The sequence below is a fragment of the Rana temporaria genome, chromosome 2 (assembly GCF_905171775.1).
Source record: "Rana temporaria chromosome 2, aRanTem1.1, whole genome shotgun sequence".
In the NCBI taxonomy this organism is placed as follows: Eukaryota; Metazoa; Chordata; class Amphibia; order Anura; family Ranidae; genus Rana; species Rana temporaria.
In genome coordinates this window covers 461340055-461365329 of record NC_053490.1, presented here as the reverse complement: position 1 = coordinate 461365329, position 25275 = coordinate 461340055, and the positions used below count along the sequence as shown (strand labels likewise).

The following is a 25275-nucleotide window of genomic DNA, read 5'->3' as shown; positions in this document are numbered from 1 at the left end:
TTTTTTTCGTTGCGAAAAAACGCGCATGCTCAGAATCAAGTATGAGACGGGAGCGCTCGTTTTGGTAAAACTAGCGTTCGGAATGGAGATGGCACATTTGTCACGTTGTAACGAACTAAAAAACGCGAATCGTCTCTCGCCAAACTTTTACTAACATGAGGGTCAGTAAAAGCAGCCCAAATGGTGGCGCCGTTTGAATGGAACTTCCCTTTTTATAGTACGTGTTTGACGTCACTGCGCTTTGGTCGAGCGTTTTTTTTGACTGAACGTGTGTACGTTTGGGCATGTCAGGAAAACCGGTCATGTGTACAGGGCATTACACTGGTGATCTCCTGTGAAAAGTACGATTGAAAAAGGTTTGTTTTATCTTTACCTACCTAGTATGTGATCAACGCGCTGGGCTTGGGAGCATGCCCTGGCTGTGCTGCGATTGGCTGCAGCATTAACCAATCAGCGGGTGACAATCCACTCCAGAGATTGCCAAAGAGAGCTCTTTGTAAACTATAAACAAACACAGGGCTCTCTTCTGACAGCAACAATGTGCTCTTTTTTCTTCCTGCAAATCGGGAAGTAAAAAACATCACATTGCTTTGTAAAATAAGCACACACAGTAACACATGTTGGCCACACATTTAAACACTTGCTCACCCTAGACAGTAATGCAAGGCTTTCTCCCTGGTGTGAGTGTCGTGCTCGCCCCCTCCCTTGGACTACAGGAGAGTCAGGACACTCTCTCTACATTGCAGATAGAGAAAGGAGCTGTGTGTTAGAGAGCATCCTGACTCTCCTTTAGTCCAAGGGAGGGGGCGAGCATGACACTCCACATCAGGGAGAAAGCCTTGCATTACTGTGTGGAGTTACAGACAGAAGAACAGGAAGTGAGGATTTCTCAGAAGAAATAAGGACATTTAAAATCAAAATGGAAGGATGAGGTAAGTGAAGGAGGACTGCACTAAGGTAAAGGAAGCTATATAGGAAAAAAAAAATGCACCTTTACAACCCCTTTAAAGCGGGAGTTCACCCTAAAAAAAAATTTTAAGATTAGATTGATGCTCATTTTGTCAAGGGGAATCGGTTAGTTTTTTTAAAAAACGAAGCAGTACTTACCGTTTTAGAGAGCGATCTTCTCCGCCGCTTCCGGGTATGGTCTTTGGGACTGGGCGTTCCTTGTTGATTGACAGGCTTCCGACGGTCGTATCTATCGCGTCACGAGTAGCCGAACGTCGGTGCAGCTCTATACGGCGCCTGCGCACCGACGTTCGGCTACTTTCGGAAAATCATGACGCGATAGATGCGACCGTCGGAAGACTGTCAATCAAGAAGGAACGCCCAGTCCCGCAGCCCATACCCGGAAGCGGCGGAGAAGATGTATCTCTAAAACGGTAAGTACGGCTTTGATTTAAAAAAAACTACCCGATTCCCCTAGACAAAATGAGCATGAATCTAATGTTAAAAATTGTCATTTCCGGGTGAACCTCCACTTTAAGCTAGTGCATTGTTGGTTCACTTGCCTTTTCCTTCGATTTCCCTTCTAAATGTTTTTTTTCTTTGTCTGAATTTCTCACTTCCTGTTTCTCCTCAGTAAGCTTGCCCCCATCATCCGAGCGGTGGTTGGTCAGCCAAAACAGCTTACTGAACAGCTTACTGAGGAGGAACAGGAAGTGAGAAATTCAGACAAAGAAAACAAAGAAGGGAAATGGAAGGAAAAGGTAAGTGAACCAACAATGCACTAGCTTAAAGGAACCAATTTAGAAAATGAGAAACGAACCTTTACAACCCCTTTAAGTACAGAAAAAAGAAATATCAACTATATTACGGTTTCTCTTTAATGCACAGTATACAGGCTATCTTTTGCATGTGTCTGTCCGCTGATTCCCACCTATAAGAAAAGGTGGCAGTCCTTTATAACACACGGGCGCAAGCTTATCGCCATGTCTGCTGGTCTTGCTGGTTTTATGTTTTAGATCTGTTCTCTGCCAAATCGGTGAAAGGGCATTGGCACTGGTTATACCTGTTTCCACCATGCAGTTGTAATCATAAGACAGTTTTTACAGGATATGCCAAATGCTTTTTAGTTTTGTCTAAGAAGTGGCAATAGAATCTTTACTGTCAGCAGATTTTTTGTTGATTTTTAGTTGCACAAGAAAAGCTTTTAGAATTTTTTATTTTTTTTTCAGCTCGTGATTTAAAATTTTAGGGCTTATTCACACAAGCTGTGTTTTAGCGCATGAGTGGTAGCGCTTGCGTGAATGGGGTTTTAATTGTGCAAAGCTTTTACTGAGACATACAAATTCATGGTCTTTCATTGGTAAAGCTATTTCAAAAGACTGGACACATAGGGGTTGATTTACTAAAACTGGAAAGTCTAAGGCCCCTTTCACACTGGGGCGGGAGGCGCGGTGGCGGTATAGCGCTGCTAAAAATAGAGGCGATATACTGTCGGAATTTCCGCGGGATTCGGCCGATAGCGGTGCGGTATTAACCCCCGCTAGTGGCCGATAAAGGGTTAACACCGCCCGCAATGCGCCTCTGCAGAGGCGCATTGTGGGCGGTATGACCGCGGTTTCCCATTGTTTTAAATGTGAAGGAGCGGTATACATACCGCTCCAAAGATGCTGCTTGCAGGAGATTTTTTTTCTCTCCTGCCAGCGCATCGCCTCTGTCTGAAAGCTCTCGGGCTTTCACATTGAGAAGGCTGCGCAGGAGTTTTTCAGGTGGTATTTAGGTGCTATTTTTAGCGATGTACCGCCTGAAAAACTCATTAGTGTGAAAGGGGCCTAAATCCGGTGCAGCTCTGCATGGTAGCCAATCAGCTTCTAGTTTCAGCTTGTTTAATTAACCACTTTACGACAGACCTTTTTTTGATATTTGTTGTTTACAAGTAAATTGTATTTTTTTGCTAGAAAATGCACTGTATTTGCTCTGCAGTCTTTCAAACGCAATTTCCTGTCTATTTGCCCAAAGACCGGAAGTGATGTCGGAGGTCACTCTGGTCCTCCAAGGTCATAGAGCTGAGTGGGGGCTGGCTTGTCCTCACTTGGCTTCCTGCCTAGCCATCGGCCACATTGTATCGGGTTACTGATGGCTCCCCCTCCTGCCAGCTAGCTGCTGCCAAAAAAACAGTATTTAACTTCAAAATCATGATATGCATTCCCAGTTAGGCGGTCGGCAAGTTGTAAACGTTTGAACACAAAACCTGGAAGCTGGTTGCTATGCAGAGCTGCACCAGATTTTACACTATCCGGTTTAGTAAATTTTTTTTCTTCATATACTGTACCTATGGGGTTTATTTACTAAAGCTGGAGAGTGCAAAATCAGGCTCACTTCTGCATAGAAACCAATCGGCTCTCAGGTTTTATTGCCAAAGCTTAATTGATCAAGCTGAGGTTAGAAGCTCATTGCTTTTCTATGCAGAAGTGAGCCTGATTTTGCACTCTTCAGCTTTAGTAAATGAACCCCAATGTGTTGTTAATATGAAATAACAAAGGGCCAGATCCACATAGTGAGTACGCCGGCGTATCTACTGATACGCCGGTGTACTTTCAAATTACCCGCGTCGTATCTTTAGTTTGAATCCTCAAACCAAGATACGATGGCTTCTGGGTTCGATCCGACAGGCGTACGACTCCGTACGCCTTCGGATCGTAGGTGCAATACTTTGGCGCCCGCTGGGTGAAGTTCGCGTCATTTTCCGCGTCGGGTATGCAAATTGGCTTTTTCCGACGATCCACGAAGATACGCGCGGCCGTCGCATTCTCTTACGTCATCTCTAGTCAGCTTTTTCCGGCGTATAGTTAAAGCTGCTATTTTGCGGCGTATAGATAGACTTGCCATGTTAAAGTATGGCCGTTGTTCCCGCGTCGAAATTTGAATTCTTTTTTTTTTTTTGCATAAGTCGTCCGTGAATAGGGATGGACGTAAGTCACGTCCAAGTTAAAAAAAATGACGTTGTTGCGTGGTCATGTCGCGCAAAGCACGGCGGGAAATTTCGAAACGGAGCATGCGCAGTTCAATCGGTGCGGGGACGCGCTTCATTTAAATGAATCACGCCCCCTACCCGCCGATTTGAATTCCGCCGCCAGAAATACACTACGCCGCCGTAACTTACGGCGCAAAATCTTCCTGGATTTGACTTAAAGCCTGGTAAGATACGGCGGTGTAGCGTATCTCTGATACGCTGCGCCTATCCAATTCTATGTGGATCTGGCCCAAAATGTTTTATTTTTTTGTGCACATTGTGTTTCCAGATTTCAATCGTGTTCATTTTTTTTTTTGTCCCTTATATGTTGAGGATGTTTGCATTTCCAGTTTGCTTGTTAGGGTGCCATACACTGTCCATTTCCTGTATATTTCATATAATGTTGAACAGTGGAGTATCAATGGCGCAAACTTATTTATAGATTTCAGGTAGTTTTAATGTGATATTAAAGACTTAAAAAAACAAAAAAAAAACATACGTACCTATCTATGTCATTTTTAGACCAAATACAATAAGGGACACACTTTTTATCCCTTTATGGGCAGAAAACATGAGATGTTGGCTGGTAGTTGCGCATAATGCCTTCTGCAGTTTTACCAGGATCTTGTCCTGCCGGCTGATCAGAGCCAAAAAAGATCAGATGCTTTTAAGGGCAGAGGGGGGACCTGTGGTCTTCCATAAAGAGTACCCATCACAAGGGATGTTTTCATTATTTCTGACAGCAATAAAAGTGATAAAATTTAAGTAGATGTAAACCTGATTTCATGAATTTTGAGCTGGGCACAAATATCTGCAAGTGTCTTCTTATCTCTCTTCATAGCATGAAGTCCCGTGGCTTTCTTCTGCTCCATTGTTCTGTATCAGCATGATAACTTCTGACAAGTTCTCTGAGACTTGTTAAAACCAGGCTGAAATATTTGTGTCAGGGTGGGTGCAAGAAATAGATTATCAGAGAGCTGGTAAATTCACAGCAAAGCTCTACAGTGAGGTATCACCGAACGTCAGGTCAGTCGTTTTTAACACCAGACCTACTTTGTAAATCTAAAGTGGTAACCTGTAAAGACTTTTAAAACATCGCCCATGGAAAGTAGTGAATTTACATTGTCGCTGTTACGCGGGCGTGTGCAATTTTAAACCCTGACATGTTTGGTACCCATTTACTCGCTGTAACAGCATATTTTTATATTTTACCAAAAATTGGATTATGTAATGTGTTTTAGCTCATGTAGCTGGGGCCGAGTTGTGGATAGCTATAGTATTTTGAATTTTCTTTGTTTTGTGGGTGGAAGCCAGTGGAGGGGTTTGGCAGAGAAGGGTGGCAGACGCTGAACAGTTAAGTGAATGGGTGTACCATGACTATAGGTGTTGATGGCAGCTTGTAAATGACATTGTAGTGGTTGCCCGTTTTCTGCTTTTGGCCATTTTCTTTGCCAGGTTCACGATCAAATTGAAGTTTCCTCAACTGCTGATACCAAAATGTCCCCTTTTTCTTAGAGATGTAGCAGTCAGTAGACCGCACAAAACGCATAAATCATGAGGCTATTATCCTTGAGCCTTGGTTCACACTGCTGCGAATTCAAAATCGCGGTAAAATGCACGATTTTACCGCGATTTTGCTGCGATTTCGTCCGCAATTTAATGTAATTCGCGGCCCGAAATCGCAAAAAGTAGTACAGGAACTACTTTTTGAAATCGCAGATGCGGTGTCGCTTTGATTAGGACAGTGCCATTGCCGACAATTGCTGCCGATTTGAGATGCGATTTGACATGTGAAAAAGGGGAAAATACTGCGCTAATCTAAAAATATCAAGTGAGCAGCCACATAAGCAATATGACAAAAATTGAAAATAAAATAGTGGGAAAATATGCAGCGCTGAAAATTCTTATAAAGAACAAATTATGCATCAATGTAATGATAACACAGTAACCTGTGAATAAGTGTCCATTTGAAACAACCAACACAAAAAGAAAACACAAAGAAAAAGTCCATCAATAGGGGGTGTATGACCACATCCTCATCATTGGAAAAACTTTCTGCACGGTAGAATCAGAAATAGATGGAATACTCTTACCAGATGACGTGGATCTGCTTGTCAGCGACAACAGATCACAAAGGCATGTAAGGGCTCCGCTCGGCTCTGCTCAGCTGGATGATGGTACAGTAGTAGACTCACCACGGGGTATCCTGTTGGATGGCTGTAAGCCTGGACTGGAACCTCACCGTAGGTGTACTTGCTCAAACTCGAATCCGTGAACAGGAACAGAGGGTCCGCTTCTTTAAACGCCAACTGGTGATGCGAACAGTGGTGTCCACTGATGCAAGGTGCACACTGGTATGGAGTTTTGAAAAAACTTTGCATCCAAGCAAGTCATGCAGGGAAGAGAAAGAAAACAATGCTCCGGATGGTGCAGGTAAAAGAGGGTAGGTTTTATTGAAATAAAACCAACAACATGAAAGTGATCACTTCAGTATAAAATTGAATAAAAGCAATATGGGGTGCAGGTATAGCAAGCCCGACGCGTTTCGTCCAAGTGGACTTCAACTGGGGCATCTACCTTCACCCCCATATTGCCACATATATATAATAAAAATGCTTAATCAAACCGAGTGGGCGGACCAATCAGGTAAGCTCGGTAATTAACCAATCGGATCGGGCAGTACTCCTGACCCAAATGGTTACCAATCATCAATCAGCTTTTTGAAAGACAGGAAATGAGTGAACAAAACCTTATCAGAAAACATACAGTTACAGAAAAAGGAAAACAGATATTCCACCATTCCCATTATGCAACCTGTGTTAAACTCATGGACTCATATCAGTGGTTATTTTGAATAAACAAAAGAAGGGGGAAGTGAAAAGTGGGGAGGGATGTTGGCCACCTGTATCTGGGCTGCAATCGATACTCTCCACCTTCCTATTGAATCAGTACATATTGGATCCTCCCATAGATCCAGACTAGCCTGCAGCAAATGCAGGAAGTGTTCATCAATGTACTGTCTGGGGACACAGGCCAGTGCGCCGCTCGATCTTCCTTGCAGCGCTATCCTGGCGTCCCCAGACATCCTAGAACCACCCTGGAGCGCAACGCCCATGTGCGGGGGTCACGCCGCGCGTGACGTCATCACGCGACGGGAAAGACGGATGGCGCTCAGTGGCCAATGGGAGCGCGGCGCCACTAAACACATGGCGTTCAATGGCCAATGGGAGCGCGGCTCTTCCGGCGTGTGGATCTGACAGAAAAACGCTGCGCAGCCATGTCTATCAGGGTTTTAATTTAAATGTACTGGCAACGCTGCCAGGCACTTAACATATAAGCGATAAAGTAGAAAACCTTCTACGCTCATACATGCGGCCAATGAAATAATCATCCCTGCGTGCTCCTATGTTAAAATAAAGCGTGCATGGGGAATAAAGTGTGAAAAAGGGGGAAATGTCGCCCTCAAGGGGGGAAAAAAGGGCAGCACAACCCCAGGACATATTGCACAGAAAGCATGTGTCATAAAGTGCAGAAAATATATGTACATCTATAGGCTATAAATATACATCTCTCAAAATATAAAACGTATAAAAATATAAATCAGAAAATAGTTGCTGGATCTATTAAGGATCACAGTTAATCTAAAAAAATTTTACTCTGTGATTTACCAAACAGAAAAAAAGACAAAAGTAAATTAAAATAACTCAAACAATAATAAGGTTAGGCCTTATTTATAAATGAATTTATATCCCATTCTACGTTCATACCGAATGGTTGGTATGTACGTAGTTCATGTATCCAGTATGTTTCTAACTGCGATACACCCCGTATGCGGGATTCACCTCTCCAGTGGGGTGCAAAACGATCAATTACCAAAAACTGAGTCCCATGGGGATATAAATATACATCTCTCAAAATATAAAACATGTCAAATCGCATCTCAAATCGTTCCAAATCGTACCCAGTGTGAACCAGGGCTGAAAATGCTTCAAATATTTTTTGTCCTTTTTTTGTGTTTTACCAGTTTGACAAGGTCAAGGATTTTCTTCCTCGTTTAAAATGAAACACATTCCCTGCTAATGTCAGTCTGTGGGGAGTAAAGAGCTTCCCAATGGAATTTACCTCAAAATCTGTTACCGAACTTGGGCTGAATTTTTGCATTGTGGGTTGCATGGCAATTTGCAGCTCATCCGTCGCAAAACTATAAAATGCATCTTATTTTATTTATTATTATTATTATTATTATTATTATTATTTTTATTTAATTTTTTTTTTTAATGCAGTAAAATAAAATCATCTGTTTGCTGTTAAAATCAAATAACATCAAGTGCTACCCAGTACTCGTGTATTAAATGATTTCTCTGGTGTGTAAACAAAGGTTTCTAATGGTAAAGCTTTTTAGATTTCTAAATATAGCCTGCTGACAATTTTTGTCTCCGTTTGGTCAGTTAAGATGTAATTCCTTGTACAGCATTAAAGCGGCTCTTTAAGGCAAGCCATAGATGATGCCATTTTTCTTTCCTGCAATCACAGGTTGAAGGAAATAAAATTGCTTGATTCCCTCCCGTAGCATTATTGTTGATGGGGGTATCCCTCCCCTTGCTGGCAGAACAAAGTGATTTCTGCTAGTGGCTTTAGCCGCCAGAAGTAATCGCATGCAAAAAATCCCACAGGCTGGTTAGTACAGCCTGCTTCCCCTTGGATCGAATCTCAGCAGGTCCCTGCTGAACTGGCCTCTATTTAATTCTTCTGTGGTTGTAAACCTCAATCTTGTACTTGGGCCTATAATAAGTTTTATCTATAGGTACTGTAAATATCTCCTAAACATGCACTGTTTAGGAGATATTTACTTAATATGCAGCCAATGACCTCATTGTTGCATGCGCACTGAAGGAACGGCCACCCCGGCCATTCCTTCAGAATCCTGAGCCATAAATGATGGCTTCCCTGCGCATGCACAGGAGTGATGTCTTCGCTGCTCCGGCTAGTCACACAGCCGGAGTCTGCAGACGGGTAAAGATGGAAGCGGCCTTCAACGATGACCATGCATCGCTGGATTGCTTTGTTTTCAGGTGCGTTTCACATAATGTGCTAATATGCAATGCATACTAGCGCATTATGCCTTTAAGCACCCAGCGGCTTACAAACACTTTAAGCTCTTGCTCGCCCCGCTCTTCTGCGCTGTCCTGTCCAAAAAGCAAAGAAGTTCTAGCTGACGTAGCAAGTCACATGACCTGGAAGAACACTCAAGAACTATTGCATTGATAACCTGAGTGCCATAAAGGTGCGTTTTTATGTCACCGTCTTTGCTGAAAGATGCCAAGGATATAATACAACACATGCGCATCTCAGAGGGCCAACACAAGAAAAAGCTAATGGAGTGTTTTAGAAGATCGGTAACTGCCGTTTCCCTCTGATCCCTGTTCTACCTCCCTCATGTTCTGTAGGTTTTCTAACAGTCAGATTACCAGCAATTCACAAAATCGAGGTCCGGCGGCGCTCTGTGGTAATCGGATCGAGGTGGTTGCTCAAGCATCACGTCAGAGGGAGAATTTCTAAGTCCTGCACAATATCTGAAGCATTGCAAGTCCCAACAGTTAGTCCCTTTTAGAAGCATTCATGGCTGTGATAGAACTACAGGTCTTGGTGGTCCTTGGCAGTACAGTGGTTTATCTTGTATGTAGAAGAGTGAGGGGGGTAAAAATCCTAAAGTGGTGGATTGCGATTTGCCATTTACTGTCGTAGATTATTCTAAAGTCTGATCTTTACCTTCTCTGTTTTTTTTTTTTTTTTATTATTATTATTATTATTATTATTATTATTATTATTCAGTGTTTTTTGTTTTTCTCATTTTTAAATGTCGTTCCTTCTCTGAGAGCTAACTCTGGGGGAAGTGGGCAGTGGTCACCTTTTTTAGGTGTACACAAATATCTTGTTTGCTTTCCATAGTGGCTGCTTTATTTGTTATTCAGAGTTGCTGTTTGCACAGATACAGACGTAGGTAGCAAGTTGTCTTCATGGCAAACGCGCGTATTCTCTTTCAGCAATGCGTGGTTCAGGATTTGCACTGTTGATCAGGAGCATGGTGTTAGAGAAAGGGCTGACATCACTGCGTTTCACTTCCAAACTTCAACTAAAGTGCCAATGTGGAATTATTTATTTGGTCAGGGTACAGTTGGCACCGTTATAGCCCAGATAATATGTACAGCCAAAATGAAGTTGGCGTGGGTATCGGATTCACAGGTAGAAATGTATTAGACTTGCTCCAAAACAGCAAGTGTGTTTTTTTTTTTGTTTGTTTTAGTCTTCTAACAAAACCGCGGTATTGAATAATTCAATCGCGCTAAATCAAAGTCCACTCCAGACATGGTGGATGGAGGAATCTCCTCCTGGTTATTGTATTTAGACAGTCGCAGCACCCGTGGCTTTCTGAATACTCCAACAGTGACTACATGTGATACATTTATCATATTAAAAAAATAATTGTACTTTGAGTGATTTTTCAGCTTGTGAAACGCTCGGCTATGAATTCATTTCAATGGCCCCTTCATTTCAATATGAGCGTTCTGTCACCTGAAACAAAATGCATGAAGCTCAACAAAGTACATGTGCTTCTTTTTGGCAGATTATACTGTTTTTGGCCCCATAAACTTCAATAGAAACGCCTGACTTGACCAGTAAAATGCTCAAATGGCAGCTTTCCACCCCTCCTAGTGCTTTATATTGGCAAAAAAATGCCTGTAGCTGTAAAACACTTCTAATACACTTTTAAAACACTTTAAAAAAGCTTGTAAAAAGCTGCAAAAAAAGCCCAGTAAATCGATACACTCAGGTGTGAATGGAGCCTTAGGGTTCATGCACACGTCATCTCAAAGAACTGACTCCTACTGGCTTTTAAATTGGAGGTCCACCCTAAAAAAAAAAAAAAAAAAAAATATAATATTTTTTTAATTACCAGAAATTGCGGTTGCTATGCGGATCTGCCTAATCTGCCTCTTCTCGACCGCGGCAGGTCTTCTTCCTTGTCCTCCTCACGTTGTCTTCTGGGGAATGGGGCGCGCTGCCTTCTGGGAACTGTGAGAACAGCGGCCCATTCACAAAGAGCTGCGAGACTCGCGCATGGGCAGTGAAGCCGCAAGGCTCCACTGCCTGTTTCCCGTAGTGAGGATGGCGGTGCCGGGACCTGTCACGATCTAGGGATCGGCCTCAGGGGGCCTACATCACGGGCGCCTAGGGCAGGTAAGTGTCCTTATTAAAAGTCGGCAGCTACAGTGTTTGTAGCTGCTGACTTTTAAAATAAAGTCGTGGGTGAAACCCCGCTTTAAGCTTTCTTGAGCCCCCCCCCCCAATGTTAGCCAATGTTTCCATGCACACTATGGCTTTTTCAGGAGTTTACAGACAGAAAAAAAAACTTGCCATCAATCTCACATTTTTGGGAGTGGCTTTTAAGCAGAAAAGACACCCAAGTGCCTCAGAAACGCATAACGATAAATAAACTCCTAAGCTCAAATTCACACAAAAAAAGGATAAAGTTAGCTTTTTATTTTTTAAAGAAATGCTTCTAAACACAAATGTGGCATGTAAACGCGGCAAAACAGATGTTTTAAACGTGGGTTGCTGTCTGTCAAGTTGAATCGTAGAAGTATATTGTAACTTGTGTATTGAGCTTTAGACAGATTTTACTTTTTTCCTTTTTAAAGATGGCTCTAAACTCGTCTGAAAAGCGATTCACCACAAATTGCTTTTCAGAGCTGTTTACAAACCAACCACACGTGTGAATTGGGTGTAAATCTGATTTGTTGATGTGTTGACTCACAATATCGTTGTTCTTTGCAAAATATCCTGATTGGGGTGAAATAACCTCTAGTTGGGATTTCAGCTCTTGCAGCAGATGCTATAGCATTGTGTATGTCTGGGAAGTAAACAGAAGGACTATTAAGACGCCCAGCATAGTCTGTCAGCTGCTGTCGTCTAGCATTCGCTTACATCCTCTTTTACTCTTTATTTTCCTTCCTGTGGTGTTTGTATAGTGATGTCACTAAGATGTCTGAGCTTACACACAGGAAATGTCACAAAATTGCTTAAAGCGGGGGTTCACCCTTAGAGGGCACTTTTTCCCCTTAGCTTCCTGCTCGTTTTCTCTAGGGGAATCGGCTATTTGTATTAAAATATGTGCAGTACTTACCCGTTTTCGAGCTGCATCTTCTTCCGTCGCTTCCGGGTATGGGCTTCGGGAATGGGCGTTCCTTCTTGATTGACAGTCTTCCGAGAGGCTTCCGACGGTCGCATCCATCGCGTCACGATTTTCCGAAAGAAGCCGAACGTCGGTGCGCAGGCGCAGTATAGAGCCGCACCGACGTTCGGCTTCTTTCGGCTACGAGTGACGCGATGGATGCGACCGTCGGAAGCCTCTCGGAAGAATGTCAATCAAGAAGGAACGCCCGCTCCGAAGACCCATACCCGGAAGCGACGGAAGAAGATGCAGCTCGAAAACGGGTAAGTACTGCTCATATTTTAATACAAATAGCCGATTCCCCTAGACCGAACGAGCAGGAATCTAGGGGAAGAAAATTTTTTTTTTTAGAAATGGGTGAACTCCCGCTTTAATGTGTTTTCATGACTCTGAAGCTCTTATCGCCTCCATATTGGTTATTTCCTTACATCCCGACATTGCATTGATTGCCATTCTGAGATTTTCCACAGTATTCGTGTAAGACATCAGGGTTTTACCCATAGAACACAAGGCAAAGCTCTGAATCCAGAAAGGAGAGCCATTTACCAAAGTCTGATACCTTCCTGTACTTGATATGTACTATATTTTAGGCTTCATGCACACTTGAGCTCAACAACACTGCTTTTACAGGCTTTGAGCTTTTATTTTTTCTTCTTTGCCTCTAGGAGATGGCAATCCTGCATGTGCAGAAGTGGCACCTTGCTGGGGCATTTCCCTGTATGGCTGTCTTACTATTGAAGTCTTGGAGTCTGTCTATTCAAATGGCAACTACTTAAAGCGGATGTGCGCTCAAAAAAAAATATTAAAAGCCAGCAGCTACAAATACTGCAGCTGCTGACTTTTAATATTAGGACACTTGCCTGTCCTGGAGTCCAGCGGCGTCCGCAGCAGAGGACGAGCGATCGCTCGTCACCCTGCTGCTCCCCCCTCCATCCACGGTGAGGGAACCAGGAAGTGATGCGCTCCGGCTTCACGGCCCGGTTCCCTACGGCGCATGCGCGAGTCGCGCTGCGCCCGCCGATTGGCTCACACGCTGTGTGCTGGGAGCCGAGTGTTCCCAGCACACAACGGGGGACAGACGGGAAGTCAGGAAAAACCCGTCTTTTGCCCGTGACGTGTGGCCGGAAGTGGGTGCAAATACCTGTCTTTAGACAGGTATCTGCACCCCCCTCCCCCTGAAAGGTGTCAAATGTGACACCGGAGGGGGGAAGGGTGCCGATCAGCGCGACTTCACTTTAGGGTGGAGATCCGATTTAAAAGTGTCCTGGCCCTAACCCTCTTTCCCTGGCGCCCAATGACTTTCACCATCTTTGCACCCACTATGCCTCACAACCCACTACATATATTGAAGGATGTCGGCGGTCTGTGGCCTCAAAGGTTTAACAAAAAAAAGAAAAGGCAAAACAAACAATGTAAAGCGCACCCATCCCCGATTTTTGCTTTTAAATGTCCTTTATTTCTTCTGAGAAATTCTCACTTCCTGTTCTTCTGTCTGTAACTACACACAGTAATGCAAGGCTTTCTCCCTGGTATGGAGTGTCATGCTCGCCCCCCTCCCTTGGACTACGGGAGAGTCAGGGCTCTCTCTACGTTGCAGATAGAAAAAAAAAGCTATGTGTTAGTGGGCGTCCTGACTCTCCTGTAGTCCAAGGGAGGGGGTGAGCTTGACAATCCACACCAGGGAGAAAGCCTCGCATTACTCTGTGGAGTTACGGACAGAAGAACAGGAAGTGAGGATTTCTCGGAAGAAATAAGGACATTTAAAAGCAAAATGCAAGGATGAGGTAAGTGAAGGAGGACTGCACTAAGGTAAAGGAAGCTATTTAGGAGAAAAAAAAATTGACTTTTAAGACCCCTTTAAGACAACAAGGGCAAAGGATTTAATCGATGGAAAGATGGAAAAAATGACTGAAGTTCCTATTTAAGGCCTTGCTTCAGTCAGTGCCTCCACCTTTCCCCAACCAGGCGGGGCAGCAGCTTTTGCTGGATGACCGCAGAATAAGCAGCAGACTTCAACAAAATGGCCATGGGTATACTTCCGTTTTTTCGTATATATAAACACAAATGGCACAACCAATCGGGTTCCCCAGATGAAGACACGTGACGGTGTCGTAACGCGTAGGGATTGGCCGTGGGCAGACGTACACCTGGAGTGACGTAAGAAGGCGCTGAGGACGCCGCTGTTCATCTTTATTATTGCACTCGTTTTTATCTTTTATGTAAGCGCATTTACACCTAAACCTTCCCCTTATCATAAATACTACACCATGGGAGGTCCTCTTTGTCTGCTCTTTCCCCTTATTGGAGCCATAATAGGGACTGATCGAGGAGTTTTCTGGAGTAAGCTGTCATACTACTATGAGTCTGCAGAAAGTCTGAGAGACACCAGTGACAGTGTGAATACCGTTTGCTTTGTGGTGGTGAAGTGCTTTATGGATATCCTTGTTGCTGAATATATTTGATGAGGTGAGAGTTCTGAGAGACCAGACACACTTGTCGTCATCAAGCCACCTATTTGTTAGTATTTTATCACGCATATGATCGGTGGACATCCAGTTCCTTCTCTGTTCTCCTCTTTGGCAGTATATCTGTGTTTATCACTCAAGAACATTATTTTTGTTTATTGATTTATCACTAAGATTTTTGACTCACTTTATTATTATTGATGCGTGTATAGATTATGCGCGAGGACCGCAGAATAGTGCTGGACATGATCAGAAGGGGTTAATATTAAAATGAACCCGGGGGATGGTTATGTTCCTCTTTAAGCGGTTTGTCTATAATTTTAACTCAATTTGTCTGCTTTGCTACGAGCCAGACTTCTAACATATGGACCCCATGCCTATAGAAGTGCTTTGTGTATCCTCCATATTATAGCCGTTTGCTTTTATAGTCAGGAAACATGTAGGCAGGCATAGTTCTGGACTGAAAGGAAATCCAGATCTTCCCTCTAATTCTCCAGCCTTTATTTTCTAAGATCCTATTGGAGGGGCTTCCCCAGCTCGTGTTAATAATAGACTGCCATCCGTCTGACATTTTGTTGGCTTGTAACCACAAACTGCTTGTTTATGTTCAGCGGTTGTGACATTTGTCTGCAGTGCTGTCTCCCTCGCATATTCTCATACACACACACACACACACAACATTTCATTCAGTAGCATAGGGGCCTTTTTTTTATTTAATTTTTGGATCGAGGCTGTGCATTAAAGTGGTTGTAATCCCCGACATATACCCAGCTAAGTGACTGGCCTTTGTGATACACAGAGATGAAACACATTCTCTAAAATGTCAGAAAGCAGGGGACGGGGAGCCGAAGTTACACTGCATAGCTCAATGAGGAAAGCTGATTGCAGAGAAGAGAACTCCCACCCCTTTCACACAGGAACAGAGTTATGGCTGGCAATCACAGGCTGTGTGCTGGAACTCTCTCCCCTGTCACCTTTTCTCTCTTGGCACCAGGAAAACTTGTCAGAAGTGACTTATGCAGATGGCAGAGGCAGCAGAGAGAAGTGACACTTGGGGCCGGTTCACACTGGATGCGGTGCAAATTTGTTGCAAATGCGCACTGCATCTAAATTGCAAGCCTGTTCATGTGAACTGATTGCGTTGTGTGTTAACAGCACCCCGTAATCTGTTTCCAAAACGCAGCATGTTTTGCAGAATCGGATGGCATGGGTGTGAACAGTTTGTATGGCTGAGTTTTCATTGCACAGACATTGCATGTGATTTCTGGCATCGCACTACTGTGAACCGGCCCTTAGTGCCCTGGATTGAAACAAATACACACTATAGGGGAATAAGCCCTGTTCATTTTTTATGTCTGAGGTTTCCACCAATTTATAAATTAAACTGCATTGTAAAACTTAGTACTGAATGTATGTGGAGGGAAAGGCCTGCTTTCAATTAACTCCATGCAATCGGGTACATCAGCCCTCAAAAAGTCCACTCGCCTGCTCGCATTTGGCGAGGTAGGGCGAGTGGAGCAGGCAGAAGCAACCAGAATGCTGCTGAGGGAGGAGAAGAGGCGCCCGGTGGATACTGAGGGGATAACCCAAAATCGTCCTGGCTTGCTGGCAATCTCTTGTTTTCCCCTCTCCTCAATGCAGACACTGATCGCACAATTCTCAGACCAGTTCCCCCCCACCGCCTTCTGCTCCCGCTTTTTGCCTCGGACTCAGCAGCTCCTGTGGTAAGGAATCCTGCAGCCCCATCATGTTTTCGTAGAGACAACTTTTTTGTGCGAGTGCCAGGCACCCATATGCCCCACATTTGCTGGTGGGTGTACCAGCGACGCAACTGCCCGCATTGCTTTTGTTGCAGTCCGAGGCACCATCTTTCTATGACTGTCAGGACTGTAGCATGGAGCCGAGTGACGTGCAGTGAAACTTCTCCTCGGCTCTGTACTACAGTCGGAGCTCTGTCGGCGGCACTGTACTGAAGAAAAAAATAAATCAGCACGGTGCCGGCTGCATTCTATATTTCCAAGAGGGGACAGAGATGGGGGGGATTTGTGAGAGCTGAGGGGGGTTGGTGAGAGAGCTGGGGGGGGATTTGTGAGAGAGCTGGGAGGAGATTTGTGACAGCTGGGGGCAGCATTGGGGTGGTCGGTGAGAGAGCTGGGGGCAGCATTGGTTAGAGTGCTGGGCGGGGATTGGTGAGAGAGCTGGGGGGCAGCATTGGTGAGAGAGCTGGGGGGCAGCATTGGTGAGAGAGCTTGGCATGGGATACCTGTGTATGATCTTGAAAAATATGATGATTTACGAGGGCGTTTAGGGGCGGGGCAACTGGAGTAATTCTTAAGGCCTGGCCTAGACCCCTGAGGTACATTATACCTAGTACACTAGTTGACTTCCTGTATATTTCTTGTTTTTTGTGGAGAGTAGTGTGGTGGAATTCGCACAATGCGATTCCAGAACGATTTACATTGATGGCAGCCCACTTATGCAGTAGTTTCCTCGGCTCAGTTCTCGGCTCCCTCTTAGTGAGACTAAATATTCACTTCCTCAGCACAGGGTTGGAGGAAACCGTTCTCTTCCTTCCAGCCTCCTTCTCACTCTCTAGTTTGTTAAAAAAAAATCTGGTGGGAAGGGAGTTGACATAATTATACAAAAACCTTTTCTGAGACGTTGTAATCTCTCACAAATGGAGCGAGAAAGTAAATAACAGCTGTGCACGTATTTTGTCAGTTATGTAAACCAAATGATAAGCATGATATTATTGTGTGAAATAAATAACCTATACTTCTGGCTGTGCAGAATTGTACAAGGCCGGTCATTGTAGTCTTGTAGATCTTTCTGTATCTTGTGTAGAAACGTCAATCCATAGTTGACCTCAAGTATATAATGGGGTGTCCTTCATGTTGAGACATTGTCAACCCTAACTGTACCTCGTGTATTTGTTGGTGTATCTTTTCTTGTCCACTCAACATCAACCCAGACTGGACCTCCCATATACAATGAGGTATCCTTTCACATTGTCAACCCAAACTGGACCCCATGTACAGTCGGGTTCATAAATATTGGGACATCGACATAATTCTAATCTTTTTGGCTCTATACACCACCACAATGGATTTGAAATTAACAAGATGTGCTTTAACTGCAGACTCTCAGCTTTAATTTGAGGGTATTTATATCCAAATCAGGTGAACGGTGTAGGAATTACAACAGTTTGTATATGTGCCTCCCACTTTTTAAGGGACCAAAAGTAATGGGACAATTGGCTGCTCGGCTGTTCCATGGCCAGGTGTATGTTATTCCCTCATTATCCCATTTACAAGGAGCAGATAAAAGGTTCAGAGTTAATTTCAAGTGTACTATTTGCATTTGGAATCTGTTGCTGTCAACTCTCAATATGAGATCCAAAGAGCTGTCACTATCAGTGAAACAAGCAATCATTAGGCTGAAAAAAACAAAACAACCCCATCAGAGAGATAGCAAAAACATTAGGTGTGGCCAAATCAACTGTTTGGAACATCCTTTAAAAAGAGAGAACGCACCGGTGATCTCAGCATCACCGGAAGACAATGGAAAACAACTGTGGTGGATGACCGAATAATTATTTTCCTGGTGAAGAAAACACCCTTCACAACAGTTGGCCATATCAAAACACTCTCCAGGAGGTAGGTGTATGTGTGTCAAAGTCAACAATCAAGAGAAGACTTCACCAGAGTGAATACAGAGGGTTCACCACAAGATGTAAACTATTGGTGAGCCTCTAACACAGGAAGGCCAGATTAGAGTTTGCCAAACAACATCTGAAAAAACCTTCACAGTTCTGGAACAACATCCTATGGACAGATGAGACCAAGATCAACTTGTACCAGAGTGATGGGAAGAGAAGAGTATGGAGAAGGAAAAGAACTGCCCATGATCCAAAGCATACCACCTCATCAGTGAAGCATGGTGGTGGTAGTGTCATGGTGTGGGCATGTATGGCTGCCAATGGAACTGGTTCTCTTGTATTTATTGATGATGTGACTGCTGACAAAAGCAGCAGGATGAATTCTGAAGTGTTTCGGGCAATATTATTATCGGCTCATATTCAGCCAAATGCTTCAGAACTCATTGGACGGCGCTTCACAGTGCAGATGAACAATGACCCGAAGCATACTGCGAAGGCAACCAAAGAGGTTTTTTTTTTTTTTTTTTTAAGGGAAAGAAGTGGAATGTTATGCAATGGCCAAGTCGAGGGGAAATGCCCCAAGAACAAGCAGGAACTGAAGACAGGTGCAGTAGAGGCCTGGCGGAGCATCTCCAGGGATGAAACCCAGCGTCTGGTGATGTCTATGCATTCCAGACTTCAGACTGTAATTGACTGCAAAAGATTTGCAACCAAGTATTAAAAATTGAAAGTTTGAATTATGATTGTTAATCTATCGTATTACTTTTGGTCCCTTTAAAAAGTGGGAGGCACATATACAAACTGATGTAATTCCTACACCGTTCACCTGATTTGGATGTAAATGCCCTCAAATTAAAGCTGAATGTAGTTAAAACACATCTTGTTCATTTCATTTCAAATCCATTGTGGTTGTGTATAGAGCCCAAAAGATTAGAATTGTGTCGCTGTCCCAATATTTATGGACCCGACTGTATATGTTAGGGTATCCTTTTCATGTAGAGACCATGTCATTCCGCACTGTACATGTGCATTTTGAGGTTTATTCACATATAACTGATTTCTTTCACAGCAGCCAATCATTTCTGCTCTTTGGCTGCTACGAGCAGGAGCTTATGTAGGGATATGTACTCTGCCATTGTGATAGTGGTGATTGGTCTCCACTATAAGTCAATTGTTCCTCCTTACTCAGACGTACCGGGTGTTGCCTTTCCTCTGCGCCTTGCTTGTCCATTCAGTTACCAGAAGCAAAAGAAAGTAGGTGTGATGTTTGGGGTGGGTTGTTGAGGTATACATGTCATTTTGCCCTGCAGTAGAAAGCACGGAGGGGCAGTTGTGTATTTTTAATATTTATGCTCCAATTACATTGCTTTTGTTTTAAATCCCGGCACTAAGCATTTCTTTATCCAGTTCTCCATCTACTCGGCTTGTGTTTTGGATTCTTTTTCCCTTATTGGTTACATTTTTTTCTTTTGGGATATAAATGCAGGTTATAGCTCCTGAGAATGTATTTGAAGCCCAGCTCGGCCTCACATGAAGGTTTTTCTTCTGATTCCGCTCTGTTTCCTGTTTAGAAAATGTTTGGAATGTTTCTTCTCTTTGTTTCCCTCAAAAATCCTTACAAAAGTGGCAGCTCATGCACTTTTGGTCTGTTTTTAAAGTGATATAAAACTCAAATCCATTAATGAATGCAGTATGTCCAAATATAACTAGAATGTACCTTCTATCTCTCTCCTTCGTAGTTTTATCCTTTAACCACTTTACCGGGGTTATGACCAAAGCCTTTTAGTCATAACCTTATGAAAGCATTCAGAGCAGCTCATGAGCTGCTGGAACACTTTCAGATGCAGTGAGAGGGGTCGTCTCCCTCCGTCCCCCTTTTACCCCAGCCCTCCACACGACCCAAGAAACACTCCAACAGTGTGGCCGGCTGGTCCCAGTCTCTATGGCCTCGGAGGACTGGAGTGATGTCATGTCACTTCTGGCCTGGGGGGGGGGGGGGTAAAGCAAAAGATCAAATTTTTTCTTTTTATTTTATTTTTATTTTTCAAGTACTTTTTATTTTTCAAGTACTTTTTATTTTTTTTGGTCTTTTTTGCTTTTAAAAGTAAACAGATTTGTCATATCTTTGAACACAGATCTCTCCATAAAGAGGACCTGCCATCCTTATTTTTATTACAGGGTATGTTTATATTCCGTATAATAGGAATAAAAGTGATAAATAAATGAAAGGGCCCGTGTAAAAATAAGAAAAAAAAAATTAAAGCCCATCCCTCCTTGCTCACGCGCATAAACGAGCACATACATAAGTCGCTTACACATATGTAAACTTTGTTCGCACCACACATGTGAGGTATCGCCGTGAACGTTGGCGCGAGAGCAATATTTCTAGTGCTAGACCAAAGCATAGCTTAGGGAGATTTGTAAGTACCGTAGTTTGTTGCCATTCCACGAGCATGCGCAATGCTAAAGCTTGACATGTTGGGTATCCATTTACTCAGGGTAACATCTATCATAATTTCCCCCCAAAAAATTGTGTGTGTGTGTGTGTTTTTGTGTTTTTTTTTTTTTAAGTGTATTTTTTTCCTAAAAAAAATTGCCTTTGAAAAACCACTGCACAAATACAGTGTGACTTAAATTGCAATGATCGCCATTTTATTCCCTAGGGTCTCTGCTAAAAAAAATTAAAATAATGTTTGGGGGTTATATGTTATGTTCTAGCAAAAAAGTGCCAGAAAAAGCCCGGTCTTAAAGTGGTTAAATTCAATGCAACTTTTTCTGTTCTCAGACTTCCTGATCCGTGAGTGGCTACGTTCATTCTCCATATCCTCCTAGTGTATGTGAATGTAGCCACCCTTTCCTACTCACCCCAAAGATGGACTTCACATCCACTTGCAGATGCATTTGGCTATGGGAATTGTATTTACATACAGAGAGTAGCATGAGACCAGAAATAACGGCACCACTCGCTCTACACTAGTAGCTGTGAGGTGGAGGATATGAAGCATGCACAGGATATAAAGAAGCCTGAGGACAATGGTGGGGGAATTTTTTGTACAAAATTAGAACCATGGTATATGTTAATATTTTAGAACAATTGATGTAAAAAAATAGTTTAGTGTTCCTTAATGGGCAGTATTGTACAAGGCCACGTGTCCTAGACGTATTACAGTGGGTGTCTACAGCGCGTCTTTGATGTCCTCTATGGATGTTACATTCTGATGTAGCTGCTTACTTACATCTAGTAGTAGTAAAATGATGCTGGAGTGACTGGTAGGAAAGACTAGTTTTGTGTTCATATCCTACCCCTCCTGTCAGCCTACACGGCACAATACAAAAAGCTTTGTATGCTAAAGGACATTTGGAAGTTTTTCTGCCAACCCACCGCCAGTATGGCTGCTGGGACCCAGAGGGCAGATAACATTATTGCTGTTACAAATGGCCTCCCTTTGACTCATTCCATCAACCAGTGCTCAGCCGGAATGAGGGAATGGCTTGGATGGTCACATGGCTGCGTTTAAATGTAGACAATACCTTAAAATTGTAATCTAAAAATGTTTGAGAGCTGCACAGCAGGCAGAGAGAAAGCATCAAATGAGAGCACCAAGTGCTTGCCGCTCCTCTGAAAAGTTAACTATGATCGCTTTTATTTTGGGTTCACACCTATGCGAATTGGATGTGTGTTTCTCTGCATCCAATTTGCATGACAGAGTGTGGCTGGCTCTCAAAGGAGTTGGTTCATACATCTCCGTAACGGCTGTGGAGCGCACAGCAGAAGGGAAGGGTCCTATGCATCTTTGGCTCCATTTTCAGATCCAAATTCAGGCAAAAATTTCGGACCTGAAACGGTGAACGAGGATGCACCGGGACCCCCTGCCTGCACATAGTGTTAACCCAGCCTTACAGAGGCGTTTGACAGGTGGTGAGGAGGCAGTATACCATTTCCTCACTGCCTTCTTAAAGCGATTATAAACTGCCCAGAAAAAAGGGGGTACCCCTGCATGTTCCATATTGTGCTAGTATGCACCACATACTAGCACATTATGACACGTGCCTGCACATGGAACCCTCCAGCGCAAAGCTGTCATGGCCCCCCTCCTGAGATCATGGGCTCTTGCTGTTTGAATGGCGGGGGCCGTGATGACATCACTTCTGTGCATCACACTGCACAAGAGCCCTGGCTGTGCCACAACACTCTGCATTCAGGGAACACTATGTGCCCTGAATGCAGAGCGTCACTGCGCAGGTGATGTGAACGGCTGTCGCCGATGTGAATATCTCCTAAACTGTGCATGTTTGGGAGATATTCATTGTACTCTCAGGTAAGTCTAATTGTAAGCTTACCTGTTTGTACAAGGGATGATAGACGACTTTACTACCACTGTAAACCCCTTAATGCTGATCCACCGCAGAACATCCTGCATGCACTTGAATGGGTCGCATTCGGTGGTGGGTCTGCTTATTCTACAACAGGATCATGTTTTTTGCATGACTGCAGCCTTGTGCAGCTGCACTGGGTAATGTGAATGAGTGCGTCTTTCATGAATCTGCGTAAACAAATATTTTGACGAATACTGCCCCTGTTCTGGCAAGCTGGTTCTTACCATCGATATGGTTCCCTCCAGAGTGCGCAGGTGCAATCCGAGCCGGAACAGCTGTTCATCAGCTGTAGGCGCGCTTGCTCCCGATGGCTGATTATACACTCTATAGTACACGCCGCTCTACACAGCAAGAGCCAGCAAGGGGTGGATGTGATATTGACCAGTGTTTTTTTTGATTGGTTATCCACGCCGCTCTTTACAGCAAGGCCTCTTTCACACACAAAACGGTCCGCAAAAGCTCAGCGGGGATCATTCGTAATCCCCGCTGAGCTGTCGGCGGATAGGGCGGTCCCTGCACACAGTGCAGAGACCGCCCTGTCTCTCCTCCGGTCTCCCCTATGGGGGATTGGATAAAGACGGACCGTCTGTCCATCTTCATCCGATCCGTTCCGCCAGACGGAAGAAAAATAGGGTTTTCTTCCGTCCGCAAAACCGGATCCTGACGGACGCGGATGGTTGCGGACGTTAGCGGATGCTCCATCCGCTAACGGACGCGATCCCATAGGGATACATTACAAGTCTGTAAACGGACTTGTAATAAGCGGACGAACGGTCCGCTAGTGTGAAAGAGGCGGATGTGATACTGAGCAGTCCTTTTTTGGGGGATGTTTTTTCTCAATAAAATAGATGTCTCGCATCCGTCCCTTGCTGTGTAGAGTGGCGTGTACTATAGAGCGCCGTGTATAAGCAGGCATCAGGCAGCGGGAGCAAGCTCGTCTAAGCTGACAATCAGCTGTTGAGGCTCAGAGATTTCCGTGGTCTCCTACTGCGCCTGCGCAGTCGAGGCAGGAACCATATCGAAGGAGGAACCAGCTTGACAAGACACCGGGATTAAAAAGGCCATTTGCGTAAACCTTTTATGAACCAGATCTGTTTTATTGTCTGGCTTGCAAGAAGAAAAACAAAATACTTGACTGCATGTGACTGCGGCAATGTTATTATCGACAAAGGAAAAAAAATAGCCTTGTCATGTATGGCTGATAAGACACATGGAAGTTCCACAGAGTTCACTGAGGTCTTGTACTATTTTTTTTTACCTTGTTGGATTTAAAGAGGAACTGCAGTCTGCTCACACAATCTGTCATTCTGAAGCTTCCCTCCAACCACTTTGCATATTATTTTATATACCGGTATAGGGCTGCAACTAACTATTATTTTCATAATCGATTAGTTGGCCGATAATTGTTTTGATCGGATAATAGCCTTAAAAAAAAAAAAAAAAAAAAAAGACTCGTAGACTTCTATTAAATTGCGGGATTTTGCTGTATTTTCCGAAAAAGCACAAAGTCCTGCATGCTGCGTTTTCACAAAAATACACCAAAAGTGAGATCTAATCGAAGTGTATGGGAAACTAGATGCACTGCGCTGCTGCCCAACCACAGGGTGGCAGTGTGAAACTGCCCGAAGGCCAATATGGCTGCACACATGAAAATATTTTGAGAAACATCAAGCCCAATATCTATCTTTTCATCAAGACAACCTACCACTAATTTTATTTATATATAAATAAAAGTGTGTGTGTGTGTGTGTAATATAATTTTGTCTTGTGTAACTACCGTATGTTTTGCCAACCTCTGGTCTATTAGTTGCAAATTAGCCGGACTAACTTAATTTTCTTCTCTACAGGTGGTTTCCTGAAAACATGATTGTGCATTGGCTTTGACCTTCTTCAGCAAGGATTTTGTCTCCCAGTATGTCAAGTTCAGGGTATCCTCCTAACCAAGGAGCTTTTAGCACTGAGCAGAGCCGCTACTCCACCCATCCAGTCCAGTATACTTTTTCCAGCAGCAGACACCAGCAGGTCAGTAATTTTTGTTATACGATATTAAACGAAAATAATCAGACAGTCTTTTAGGCCGGGTTTACACCAATGTGAATTGAATGCGCATTTCCCCGCATTCAATTCACATAGCAGGAGAATGTGACTGGCTCTCTATAGAGCCAGCTCACATATCTCTGCAGCGGGTCCGGTGCGGTGTGCCAGAAAAACGCGTGCCTTTTTTTTGTGCGCTTCAGTTTCTATTTCAGCCCAAAATTCGGGCTAAAATCGGACCTGAACCTGTGTACCAGCACGCACCGGATCCCTGCTGTGAGCCGCATGCAGGGACGGTGTGAACCCGGCCTCAATGTTACATTCACACCTATGCGTTTGCTGCAGTTCACTTTTGCGCAGGCAGAGTGGCGCCTTCATTTAAATGGGCTGCTGTACCTGTTGGAAACGCAGGAAAAATGCAGACAAAGCAAATGGCTTTTGCACCATGCGATTTCTTGTACCCAAAAATGTGATGCGTTTTCAGATGTGTAGGGGTGCCATGAAAAAATTGATGGCAGCTCGCACGTCTGCAAGGGAGCAGCGCGTTTTT

At 43.8% G+C, this 25275-nt stretch overlaps 1 protein-coding gene across 16 annotated transcripts in view; it reads left to right on the top strand.

Moving 5' to 3' along the window:
* NCOR1 (nuclear receptor corepressor 1) overlaps positions 1–25275 on the top strand; it is a 195733-nt gene that overhangs the window by 10591 nt on the left and 159867 nt on the right. For all 16 annotated transcript variants that reach the window (XM_040338609.1, XM_040338607.1, XM_040338605.1 and 13 more), the window contains exon 2: positions 24539–24713. In XM_040338609.1, coding sequence (XP_040194543.1) covers positions 24606–24713 — 108 coding nt within the window. In that variant the 5' untranslated portion in view covers positions 24539–24605. The remainder of the gene's footprint in view (positions 1–24538; positions 24714–25275) is intronic.